Source organism: Malaclemys terrapin, chromosome 23 (assembly GCF_027887155.1).
Source record: "Malaclemys terrapin pileata isolate rMalTer1 chromosome 23, rMalTer1.hap1, whole genome shotgun sequence".
Taxonomy (NCBI): Eukaryota; Metazoa; Chordata; order Testudines; family Emydidae; genus Malaclemys; species Malaclemys terrapin.
The window spans coordinates 7450370-7464156 of NC_071527.1; the positions used below are offsets into that span (position 1 = coordinate 7450370).

The 13787-nt window shown below is 39.4% G+C and overlaps 1 protein-coding gene across 1 annotated transcript; it reads left to right on the forward strand.

Annotated features, from left to right (window-relative positions):
- On the forward strand, window positions 1-2262 carry HOXC12 (homeobox C12). Its single transcript, XM_054012223.1, has 2 exons — window positions 1-565; window positions 2024-2262. Exons 1-2 carry the CDS (start codon window positions 1-3, stop codon window positions 2260-2262), a joined length of 804 nt encoding a protein of 267 aa, XP_053868198.1.
- Window positions 2263-13787: the final 11525 nt, after the last annotated feature.

The window sequence follows — 13787 nt, forward strand, 5'->3', positions numbered from 1 at the left end:
ATGGGCGAGCATAATCTCCTTAATCCTGGGTTTGTGGGACCTTTGGTGAACATCCACACGGGAGACACCTTCTACTTCCCCAATTTCAGAGCTTCCGGAGGACAGCTGCCTGGCTTGCCGTCTCTCTCCTACCCGAGAAGGGACAATGTTTGTTCTTTGCCCTGGGCATCCTCAGAGCCCTGCAACGGATACCCACAGCCCTATCTCAGCAGCCCCGTGTCCATTAACCCTTCTTTCAGCAGAGCGTGCGACCTAGCTAGAGTGGAGGAGAGCAAATGCTACTACAGGGAGGCTTGCTCCGAGACTGCCAGCCTCAAGAGGGAGGAAAGGGTCAGGGACAATGCTTTGATGCCACTTGAACCTGGGATTCCCAATGGAATGAGCGGCAATTTCAGCAAATATGACTATCCGGCGTCTGAGACTGTGTCCCACGATCCCCCTTCTTGTCAGTCCTTGGAGTCAGACTCCAGCTCATCCTTACTCAATGAAGGGAATAAGGGCTCTTCCAGCGAACCAGCCACAATGGTCTCGCCTATCAACCAAGGAAGCAATCTGTCCACTGGTGGTAAGGAAAAGCAAAGCAAAGGAATATGTGTGTGTTGTTAGCTGTGATTCTTATGATGCGTTGTAAGGCTCTTCCGCTGAGGTCCACTCTTGTGGATCTAATTCATGGAATTAGCAATGGGATCAGCATGTCTATTTGTGCAGAGACCACTAGGGGTAGCACTCAAATGCCTAATGTTTTATTAGGTGCTGCTTCTTTTAAAAGAAAAGGCTATAAACATGTAAATATCCCATAAAATAGATAGTGATTGCACAGATAGCCCCGAATATCCTCGTTGAGATTGAGTGCATCAGTCGCTCTGTATAAAATGTTTTAAGGCTTGGCAAAGGTGTGCAGTGGGGTGGCTGCCTGGGAGCTGAAAAGCTAAGTACAACGGTGATGCTTAAAAAAAGGCAGAGCTGGGTTCATTGGAGTTGTCATGTCAGGCGAAAGGATACCACACCCAACACGCTGATTTCTACCTGTTGGCTTTCTCTTTATTGATTTTTCCCCTTTAAAATTTGGAAGGCGCCATAAAATACCCCTAACCCCCCGCGGCATCGAGGCGCCATAAAAATACCTATAATGATGCCTTCCATTATGCATATAATCTTCTACAATGAAGCAGTTTCAACAAAGTTTAGCTGATTTCCATATCGTAGGTTGCTTCTTGATCTACCATGTATCCAAAACGTAGAACCATGTGCGATTTAGGTCTGTTCATCAGGCTTGTAACTAAAATATAGATCCATGTATCAGTATTGTATGCAAAAGTTAACAATATGTGTCTCTCACGTATCTAAGACACAGATCTATGTATCAGTTTTGTATATAAGAAATACATCGATGTATACAATATACCAATCAGATAAAAGAAATAACTATTAGTTAAATATCGTGCACCCAATAAGTAGACTTATGGGGCGATCTGAAATACATACCTGTATCTAATATATAGAGCTATATATCAACCCTAAGTAAGAAATAGTTCTATGTGTCTACCTGATCACTCATAATTTTCTTTAAAAATAGTTCTATGTGTCTATGTATCAGTCTGATCTATCAAGTATTACAGACCAAGATTTATGAATCTCTCTTGTGTGAGACACCTCTGCCTTATGCCCTCTGATGTTGCTATGAGGTGAGCGTTACAAACTGTGAATGCAGACGAGGGGCAGGGAAGTGGGGGAAAGATCCTATCTTGGAAGCCGACTTTACCTGATCACTCATAATTTTCTTTAAGAAATAGTTCTATGTGTCTATGTATCAGTCTGATCTATCAAGTATTACAGACCAAGATTTATGAATCTCTCTTGTGTGAGACACCTCTGCCTTATGCCCTCTGATGTTGCTATGAGGTGAGCGTTACAAACTGTGAATGCAGACGAGGGGCAGGGAAGTGGGGGAAAGATCCTATCTTGGAAGCCGACTTTGTTTCTTCAGGTGTATTAAATTCTCCTTTCAATCACACGTCCTTAGGTGCTCCGTGGTACCCGATGCATACAAGGTCCCGGAAAAAGCGAAAACCCTATTCCAAGCTTCAGCTAGCAGAGCTGGAAGGGGAGTTTATGGTCAACGAATTCATTACCCGCCAAAGAAGGAGGGAGCTCTCAGACCGATTAAACCTGAGTGATCAGCAGGTGAAGATCTGGTTCCAGAACCGACGCATGAAAAAGAAAAGACTGCTTCTGAGGGAGCAAGCTCTTTCTTTCTTTTAAAGTTCAAAAAGCGTCCATGTTGGTTAACCTCATAGACTCTCTAGTGTTCATCCTAGCTGGTGGTTCCGGGACTTTACCTGATCACTCATAATTTTCTTTAAAAAAAAAAAAAAATCAGCGAGCATATATGAATATGAGAATATGCATCTCCTACACTGGAACTGTTGGGAAAGACCCGATGTGAATGCGCAACTCCCTAACCCACCCGTCAGCCAGCGTTGGTTTCTATGGTCTAAAAGATTGTCAGCAGCATTGAGTGTAATCTGAGTGTGATGTTGAGTACGACCCACTATCCTTTCATTGACAAGCCGAACAGGTATGGTTTGGTTTCCCTCCAAGCAATAAGGTTTGTTGGGCTGTGTGCGATATTTCTCCCCGCCCCCAGACTGCTCTGGCTTTGTTGTTGGTCCCTATTCCAGACGGCATCAAAGATCAGTCTTGGAACCAAGTCACTGTCCTATATGGTAACGGAGGTTTTAGTGCTGGGTGTTCATTTTCTGGAGTGGTATGGCTCCTTCATTCAGCTCCCGCCCATTCTTAGGGTGAACGGTTCGCCAGTGGTACATATTTCCAGACCCATTTTCACTACAAGTCGAGGGTTCCCGGCGAACAAAATAACGGGATTGGTCAGTAGCTATAGGAAGAAGACAGAAGGAAAGAATGTATAGCAATGTGTAGCAGGTTGTCCCTGAGCTAGGAACTTAGCTCCGATACCTGGCGCTTCTTGCATGGTGCTTTGCTTAAAATAAATGGGATGGTATTAAAATGAGTCCAGGCCCGCACTCACGCACCCAGCCACAAGCTCCACCGAAAATCCTTCGACGCAAAATGGAATTTACTTCCAAATTAAACTGAGCCTTTCAGAGATTCCCTCTGAAACCAAAACCAAGTGCGTTTTCTGCACTGGCCCCGATTGTATTCTTATTAGCTGCTACTTCAAGTCATTTTGTGTGCTTAAACACAACTCCGCTGCAGGAGTATTTGTGCCATTTTACTGTGTTTATTGATGGCGGCACAGAAAAGAAAATACCCTTTTGTGGCGTTCACCCATGGCGTCAAACTCCAAATATACTTTCTTCCTAGAGCTGTCTTTAAACATTAACTTCATCGCTTGGTTTTTATTTTAGAAAGGAAGGAGCAGGTTTTGATTATTATTATTATTTTTTTTTTAGGATGACTTCTAGTCAAGTAGACAGATAAACACAAAAATCAATTTGTTTCCTTCGGAACCAGACTAGTGACACATTCAATTTTCCATCACCCGCAGTTCTTCCTTAACTCAGATGCTCTCCACGTTTATGGGGGTGCGGTCCTTTTATTTAGGAAAAATGTGGGGGAGACCCGGTCATTTGCCCCTTCCCCACACCGTTCATACCTCATAGGCCTACTGCGCTCCTCCTTCACAGAGGGGCTGGCTGAATATTGTGTGTGGTTTTTTCCTGTAGGTGTGTTCCGATTTACTGCAGAAAAATAATAATTGGCTTAATCATAATGTATGCATTCCACCAGCCTTGTACAGCGTCCCCAACTTGGAAAGAAATGTAGCTGCGGCGCTGGGCAGATATTTCCTACCCTTCTGCCGGCAAAGCAATATTTAGAGGGGGTGGTGGACATCAGTTACCAGGGTTAAGATAAAAGGGGACGTTGTAGCTTAGATTTTTGCCACTACACGCTTTGCTTCATTCGTTTTATATAGGATGGATTAATTTTATTACAAAGCAACGTTCTCTGGGAAGCCTAAATTATTACCACGTGCTGCCGGTTCTCTGCGTTCATGGTCATGACCGAACAGTAGTGGCAAAGAATGCCTTTATTTACGAGCTGCAAAGGACGTATTCTAGTCCTTAAAAATGCCTCCCGGTTTGAAAGCTGGCCTTTTCTTCAGCTCTTTTTCCCATGTCTGTGCCAAAAACATCCAGGAGAGCCTCCCCCTCCACTCACCTCCCAGCGCCTTCACCCCACTGTCCCCTGCATGTCACCCCTTTAGATGAAGACCCGTTTTTTTTTTTAATTAAAGGAGATATCCTATCTCCTAGAACTGGAAGGGACCTTGAAAGGTCATCGAGTCCAGCCCCCTGCCTCCACTAGCAGGACCAAGTATGGATTTTGCTCCCGATCTCTAAGTGGCTCCCTCAAGAATTGAACTCACAACCCTGGGCTTAACAGGCTAATGCTCAAACCACTGAGCTATCCCCCTCCCCGCATACACACACCTTATACAAAAAAGAGTTTAAAGGGAAAGACGCAGCCTCATACAATACTGTGCAATAAATACTACGTGCAATGAAAAGCGGGCGAAATGTGGAGGAATTCTACCTATGTGAAAGGGTAACGCGAGGATCCCAAAGGGTATATCCCCAGCCCTGTAATGACCATTTATGACATTTAATTTGAACAGGATACTCTTTAAAACCGCATTATCACTAAATGAGATATAAAGACATGCAATGGATCTTATGTGCAAAAGGATATTTTCGATCAAACTGAGGACCCTGGTCCGGGGATATGTAATGTGATGCCTTCGAGTTTTGCTAAATGCAGAGGCACCACATGCATCAATATTTGCTTGATTTATTAACTAAAAATAGCTCACCATTTCTGTCCCTTACAAACCCAGGACAAGTTAATTCACTGACTAGGAGAAAGGTTGCATTTTGAGGGCTGTCGAGACTGAAAGGAATTAGGGTGACAGGTCATAATGCAGGGCTATATTTAAATATCAAAAATCACTTTTGTAATTCTTTGCCCATGGGAGAGCATTTTCTGTCTATACAGAAGGAGAAGACTCACTATATACTATGAAACACATTGGACAAGCCACCAGCAAGAATTTAATACTTGACAATTGTCCCCATGACATGTGTCTGGTTACAAAGGCGATGTTCATCGCCCCTCAATGGTTTTAAAAAGAAATCACGTGATTATAAATGTTAAAAGATATAACATATATGCAATATTCTCTTTCAGACTGCTATAAAATATTATTCGGTGAGACTTCTGTTTGTTCTGTGTTAGTTCCCTGTGTATGTGGCACAGTTTCCTGCTTGTATCTCTAGCCTAGTTTATTGCGGTTGTTAATATGCATCGTTTGCAATATAGTTCATATGTAATGTTTTTTACCTCAAGCTATTATATGTAGGGCCTATGCAAATGTCTGTCATAGCACGTTCTGGCTTTATATAGTCATGTAAAAAGTTGCTTCACAATAATAATTAAAAAATGAATGTATTATTATGTGATTTCTGATAATAAATAAAAGTACCCAAACATCTAGTTGGTGATTTACTGCTTACTATTAAAATTAGTATTAACCAGGAAGGTTAATAAAAGAGTAACAAAAATATATTAGCCAGCACTGCCGTCTGTGGATTATAGATCATCTTTTCGTAAAAAATAATTAAATGAATGTGTAAAATACGTTGTAAAAGGAGAGAAATATCGCTTCGTGCATTGCTCTAAATATAATTAGAAAAATCCTGGGGAAATAAGGAGTATAAGAATTAGTATTTTAATGAAAATATATTTGTGTCTATAGCATTAATTGAAAGCAGATTGAACTGGGATGCTTTCTTTAAAAAACTGGACTGTTTGTATATCGAATAATTAGCATTCTTTTGTCTTTTTTCGGGGGAAAAAGACGTCAGAATAAATATGTCCCTGAACGCGTTTTTTTAACGATTTGTCATACATATATTGCAGAAATATTTTAGAACCTGGAATTATTATTATTACCATTATTATGATTATTAATGTTAATCTTATTGTGCTTTCTTCATAACTGTAGGACCTGAGCAAAAAAAGCAATTTAATAAAAAAAACCATCAGACTAATTAAAATACATTAGGTTATGATTTTACGTGTATCTCTAGAAACCAAGATTTATCTTTAATGGATTTGTAGACATTTCTTTTCTTCGGAGCAAAGGTAAAGTTTAGCTGCGGTGGGAGAAATGCATAAAACCCCTTTTAAAAGATCGATAAATGATATTTCTCTCCCCCCCCCCGGCAAAAAAAAAGTTCCAGTAGGAAACCCACCCATGGGGGTAATAGTAGCGTATAGAATTGGCTTTGCTGACCACCCTCCCAGCCCCGAAATCTATGTCTGTGATTGCTTAGCATAGCCTACCCTCTCTTGGAACAGAATGGAGAGACACCCCATTGAATCGCAGCATGATGCAGTTTGAATAAGTTTTACTGTGAAGGAAATACAGTGGACATAGCAAACAATAATTACTTGTACTGGGTTTAATACAGTTTCCACACTTCCTAATAGAGTGCATATTGACACATATAAGCGGAGTGTGTGTGTGTGTTTGTCTTCCAGTAACAGTGCTATGTTAAAAGCTATAGAGTTTTGGGGGAGGTTCTTTATTTTCCTCTAGGGTAGCTTGATTTGGCCCTGGAGTAAGGGTGTATGTGTGGAAAATAAAAGAATCAGGCATTATTTTCCCTCATATTTTATAATATACCTGCACTATCTTGCTATCCTTAGTGCATCCTGCAAACATCCCAACGAAATCTGTAAGAAATTTCCCTGAATAAGGATTGAGTTTGGAAAGCATGAGTATGAAAAAAAATATTAGTTTTAAAAGTCCAAACGATTTGCCCTGTATATAGGTCTCTATAGATGCTTAGGCATACGAGGTTCATGTCAACACAAACACATACACTTTCCTGTTGACGTTTTTGGAAGTGTGCGTGTGTTTTCGTGTATGTTGGGTACATACAAACACTTTATACATAATCTACTTGCATGGTAATTTCTTTGGCAGAGAAGGAGAGCAACCCTCCCCCCCCTCAAAAAAAAACCCACGGTGTGTGTGTGTGTGTGTATATACATTCTCCCAAAGAAATGAGAAGGAATGTGGGTTATGGCCAACAGGTCTGAATTGTATATAGTGGCACAAATTATATAGAAAATTATGATTCGGTTCATCTTGAGAAGGAATAGTTGGGTTTCAAAAGATTTAAATATTCACCAAAATAGATAAAACGTATTTATTACCGGTGATCGTATAGGACAAATTATTCCTTCGCCGTAAAATTCTGTATTATTTCTAGCCTTCTTCTTCTTCTTCTTCTTTTATTTTTTTATTTTTTTATTCAGGGATGTATTTCACAGCTATTGCTTTAAAATGAATTCATTATGAAAGGGAAAATTCCTCGTCTCTTTAACTGCAAAGAATAATTCAACTTCTAATAAAAAACTTATATGCTATATTTCAATAATACAGATACTGCACAATTCTTCTGTGTAGGTTCAAATGAGGCGCATTCACGGTCAAATATTTTCAGCCTATATACGATGTGGGGAAGATAGTATGCAAAATATGCACGTGAAGAGGATTTGAAGTTATAATATATATATATATATGCTATTTTAATTGTTGTGCCGAAGATATGTCCAATTTCAATTGTTTATTATATATTTTTTCACTCAGACTTACATCAAAGCAATAAAGGATTATTCACAAGACCCACGCGCAGAATAAAATGAGATGGAACTCCTAAGAAATGGCTTTGAACATATAGTGCTAAGAAGTGTTAAAGAAAGTGAAGGAAAGGTATATTTGCACCTCTACAGAATAGCTTAATCCTTATTTCTGGATGCCTAGAAGCCTCATTGGAAACGTAACATCATTATCAGTTTCCCTTTGTCTTACATTATTTTTGTTCTAAGACAAAATTATAAGAGCACTGTTAGATGTATAAGGCAAACTAATCAGAATTACACGTGCTGGGGAAATAAAACATGCATGCAGAACAGATACACCGTAGACGCACAAGTTCATTATTTGATTTTGTTTTATTAATTGGCACCCCGCCTACATAAATAAACAAATATACAAACTACACTACCACCGCTGCTGGAAAATATATATATACAGTCTGGCTTGCTGTACGCTTAGCCTTTTAAATAAATTTCCCAATGGTGTGTCCGGAGCATTCACAACCACTGCTACTTTGAAGTGGATAAGACATCTGAAATATTGTATCTCGTACTACCCAGACGCATGGGATGTCTTTCCATTTTGATAAATGGGCTATCGCCTGGGGGGGGTCAGCGAGCCTTGGTCATGGACGTAAGGTAGAATCTGTGGCATATCTGTCTCATGGATGGCGTTTGCCTTCCTCCTAGTCAATTTCTGCAGCCAGAGCCAAACATTCCCATGCTCCTCTGGTATTTTTTGGTGGGGGGAACCCTGGGGTCTGGCAATACACTCAAAAAATAAGATAGACTTTCCATTTTTGCCACGTGGAGAGATCACACAGTTCACTCCACTATTTGTACTTCATTGATATTTATTGCGGTACGCCATAGCCCTGATTTTGCAGCAGGTAAGGCAGTACCAGTCGTGATATTACTGTGATATTTTACAGCCCAGATAGGGACAATTGATGCATCGCTACCTTCCTAAGCCTCCATTTAATGCAGGCCCACACAATAGGTGCTGGAACTAGGGGTGCCGGGAGTGCTGCCGCCCCCGCCCCGGCTTGAAGTGGTTTCTAGGGTTTGCAGTTTGGTTCAATGGTTCTCAGCACCCCCGCTATACAAGTTGTTCCAGCCCCCCTGGCCCACACATAAACACATGAATAGATATTCAGCTCATAACACTGCGTACAAAAATAATGTTCTGGGCTCCCTTCCAACATTTTAGAGATGTTTGTGTCCAGGCATGTAAATGAATTAAGATTTTCCTACGCTGCTATTGTTAAGAGGCTGTTAATTAATTTAAGCATATCATCAGGACATATTTATTTTGAAGGGATACTGTTTCGGGGACTGTTATTATTTCTCTTATTAAATTCTTTTTATGCTCCACCCTTTTTCCAGTGTGCCTGGGCTAACAGTGACCCTGAGTGCCAATACTTTAAATATTTTCATGATATATTATCTCTTTACACCGTCCCTCTTCATATTAATAGGGACTATTTTAAGTAACAAGCTCCGTTATCATTAATATGCCAATGAATTAATACTAAAGGATGTCTTTTGTTTATGGGGATGGGTCCATAAATATAAAATAAAGATAGAGTGGGAATAATTAGCAGTGTTTACCCACATATCTCACCGACTCTCCTCCGAACCTTTCCATATCCTTGGAGAGGAAAATGAAATGCACTGCAAGTAATTAGTTTTAAGCAAATCATTTCAAATAGAAACTTATAGGTAAAGCCTAATGAACTGCAGGGGGGAAAATATTTTATTTTATTACTTTGTAGGTACCAAGCAGACAAAGCAATATTTTACTGTTGAAAGAATAAATTAATTACTATATCTGTAGCTACAAACTACAATGCCTCCATGGATGACTGAATTTAAACGAGATATATGTATCCAGTCTCACTGGTGTTGTTAACAAGAGTGATAATAAAGATGAAAAGGATAAGAATGATAGAAAGATCAGTAGATTTGTATTCCTTGCAGGAGGGTTTTTGAGGGTTTTCTACTGGATGAATCTTTGTAGCTCTCTGTAAAGTTCTTTTTTTAAAACCTGGCTTCATTAAATAACTTTATTTTTATTCTGAATAAGAAATGAACCATCAAAATCTGAACCTTTCCGAATAAATCCCTTTTTTAACCAGCCTTCTTTTCACTGTTGGGAGAAAAAGATTTTATGATCTGATTACTTTTAATATAAAAATGACTATTTTTTGGAAATAAAGCATCTTTCATGCTTTTGGAACTCTAGGAATTTAAATGGTTTTTTTGGAGCTAAGTTTTTATTGTGCTAGGAAAAGGCAGAAATCTTATTTTCCGTCCTCAGTCAAAATAAATCATCTTTTAAGTTTTATTTATGTCTAGGTGGAATAACAGAGCATTTGTTGAAAATCCTATTGTCCCCTTTAAAGAGTTTTGTTTTTAATTGTATAACTGAGTTGGCAATGCATTACCACATATAAGCTATCTGGATAGCTCATTATATTAACCATAGCCAAAACTAAACTTCTTACTAGAAAATGAAATAGTGTTAATAATAGTATTTTGTGCCAATACGCCTATTTACCTTCTCAAATGTACATGCTTAACTGAGATATGTTGATAATTATAGGGTGTGTGGAAATTCATTTTATTTTTATGATTAACTATTAAACTATTATGAGGTGATACGAATCTCTGCTAAAGGAAATCATTTCAAAATTAGGTGCGGAAAAACAGTTCGAATCCAAAGGTAACAAAGAGCAATGTCCCACAGACTGCAGATCCAGTTAAAAAAAGTATTGCAGAAGAACATTTATTTGATCAAACTGTTTTCTAATCCATACAAAGAAGAACTATTCTTTCTCCGATATATCTTTGACACGTGGTATATAGACTTGGAGCTTAGTTCTTTCATATAAAATAAGATCTTATAAACACACAAGTATGTAAATACGTCATGTGTTTCTAAATGTGTGTGTATATAAACGCATATAATATCTGAATATATAGAATGCACATGTAGCTGTATATCTACAATGTCTGCATATGTATGGTGTGTATGTTTATTTTAAATATTTATGTATCTGTCCTTCAAGCATTTATGTGCACACGGATATATATAGGGGATACGGTGGGTATTAATGCAAGGGTAAATATACATATACTTTGCACATACATATCCAGCTATGTGTGAGTGTGTATATGTTTCAAACTTGGCTTCCTAGCATTAGCCATCTAAATCAAGACTTAGGCACCTACTGAAGTGTCTTATTTTCCGAGCTCCTAAACTCCGAGTAGTGCTCATTTAAGTCAATGGGAACTAAGAAAATCAAATCACTTAGGTACCTTAAGTGCCTAGTGTCTCAAGTTTGAAAAATTCTACCCATATAGGTAAGTAAGCTCTAAAAATACACCATTTATTATTTCATGTGCCCTCCCAAAACAAGGATTGCATTAGGTATTTATAACTGACCGTGTGTGTGTGTGAGAGAGAGAGAGAGAGAGAGAAAGAGAAATTATCTCTTTACACAGCGATTGTGAGTGAGATAAAGCAGGCATTTCTTTCTCTCACACACAAAGATAGTCACACACACACACACATATATATATACGTACACATATGGAGATATACGTTATTTCTGAGATATTTGGATGTTTAATCATAAAGACCAGAACCTGTATTTTCTCAAATTCTAAAAAAAATAATTCGGGCCAGTGTTTTCTTGACTAAAATAAACCCAACCGATTATTTAAAAAACTAAGAGGAATTTAGTCTCGATAACATTTTGTAGTATCTTCCAAATAAAATGAAATATTCTGGGTTTTGTTTTGGGTTTTTTGGGTTTTTTTTTTTTTGGTTGGTTGGTTGGTTTCTTTCTTTCTTTCTTTTTTTTCTGATTCGGACTGGCAAAAAAAAGAGGGTCAAGAACTAACCTACATGCCTCTTTCCACCTCTTAAAAATATTCTACATGCAGTACCTTCTCCCAGTCAGACATAGGTTTGAATTAAGTTAAAAAGTTCGTTAGGGTTCTCTAGGAATATAGAAACCTAAAAATACGACATACTGGAATCAAACTTGGCTTTTCTGTTTAAAGAAAGAAAGAGAAAGAAAGACAGGGGGAGGATAGAGGGCGAATTTGCGGTACCTTACCGCGTGAAGCCGGATTTGTAAACAAATCACTAATGAGCATAGACATGCTGGAGAGTTTGCCTTTAGTCTATATGAAGAACCTTTTGTTGGCTTTCCAAACGCAGAACAGACGTTTTTTATTTCCCCCCTCCTTTGTCCCCCTCTTGTTGAAGCTAGAGAATATTGCACCCCGTTTGCTGCTGGGAAATATCAGCAAAGAACTTTTAGCTGTTCTGCGAGGGCTTTCCTGCTCGGTGCTAATCTTTTTGTCGGATGACTTCTGTTTACAACTGTCTGTCTGGGCGGGCGGGGGGGCGCCATTACAAAGTGAAGGTCAAGTTAGCATCCTACCTTATATGGCATACAGCGGTCCTCCATTTTCGTGTCTTTGTCAGAACACGGCTAAATGGCAATGGCATTTCTTGTGCTGGTAAACATGTTGCTTTCTTTAAAAAAGACCCCCCTTTAATTTTGTGGGGTGTGGGGGAGGGGTGTCTTTAAGGCGCGGATGAAGATGAAGATGGGGGAAAGACTGTGGGAATGCGTCCAGACTTCTTCATGACGATCGCTGGTTTGGACTCTCGCCCCCTTCTGTTCCCCCCCCACCCTTGGATTATAGACTTCAAACAAGGTCTCTCTCTCTCTCTCTCTCTCTCTCTCTCTCTCTCTACCCCCCAGCAAGATCCAAACACTTCTTCCATGGAGGAAATTAAACGTCATAAAGAAAAGTCCAATTAGGCTTTAATGTCTCTGAACATGACCATTTTCTCCAGAACACAGTGAAGTTCACTCGGTAAGGAGAAGGGCGGTGGGGTGGGGTGGCTAAGAATTTCTTGCCTCAAAAATAGCCAAACAAAAAAAAATGTTTTAACATGTAATAATCATTAAATAGGGGAGGAGGGTGGGAATCTACCGAGTTCGTAGACAATAGTTCGAACTCAGGCAAAAGAAAACCTAGAAATGGGGACACTTAAAAAAAAGTTTAGTGTAATGCAGCATTTGCCTGACCCCAGCAGCTGGTTGTGCTGCAAATTTAGCTTGTTATAGTTAGGGGGCCTGTACATAACGAGGCTGAAAAGGTGCATTTTCCATATTTAACATAGAGGTTACATCCCAGACCCTTAACGTTAGCGGTGAGCAAAATGCGATCATCGTTAAATAAAGTCGGTAAGTCTTCCATGGATCTTCTAGTTCTCAAAATTATATTCTCTCCCCCCCCCCTCCATCCGGAGCTGTTTTCAGTGTGTGCAAAACTGAGTACATTTCCCCTTTAAAAAAAAAGTATGACCCATACAGTGTTCTATGAAAAATGGCAGGACTCAGAGACAAGGAGCTTATCCTTGAAAGAAAATATTGATAGAGCCCATTGTACTTATTTACAAGCGATATCGTCAACATCTTAAGTTAGCCAAGAGAAACCCAGACTTCCAAACTTTGATTTCCTATCTTCCTTTTAGCTAGAGTGGCTGGGAATTCAGGCCAAGAGATGTTTGGAACTCAAAGGGATTCATTCACAGAAATGTGGAAAGATCCCTCAGACATTTTTTCTTTTTTTGTAAATAAACCTTTGATGGGGGGAAAAATGCTAGCAGGCTCTAGTCCATTAGATAAATGAATAGATCTCGCAATGACAGTTTCAAAAGCCACTTAATCTATGCAATGTGTGTCTGCATTTTCAGACCAATGCCAGATGTGCATCTCCAGCTTTATATACAGTTCTTGTTTTCCAGAACTCACTATAGTATATTGTTTACTTTGGGCTTGTGTGTCTTGGAGGTTACCGGCGACAGCGGGTTGCTTCTCCTCAGCTGTATTTTGCAAAAGGGAGACTCAACAAGAGTGGGAAATATGTTCATATATTTAATACTCTGAGCTTCCAAGAGGACTCAGCGATACTCCCCAGGATACCAGCCCATGAACTATTTTTCTGTGATCCCCGTTTTTTTCTGGCCTCTCATGCCTTAGACGTTA

Coding starts and splice junctions, on each gene's coding strand:
- HOXC12 (XM_054012223.1), top strand. CDS start 1: ATGGGCGAGCATAATCTCCTTAATCCTGGGTTTGTGGGACCTTTGGTG. Junction 566..2,023: donor AAGCAATCTGTCCACTGGTG/GTAAGGAAAAGC, acceptor ACACGTCCTTAG/GTGCTCCGTGGTACCCGATG.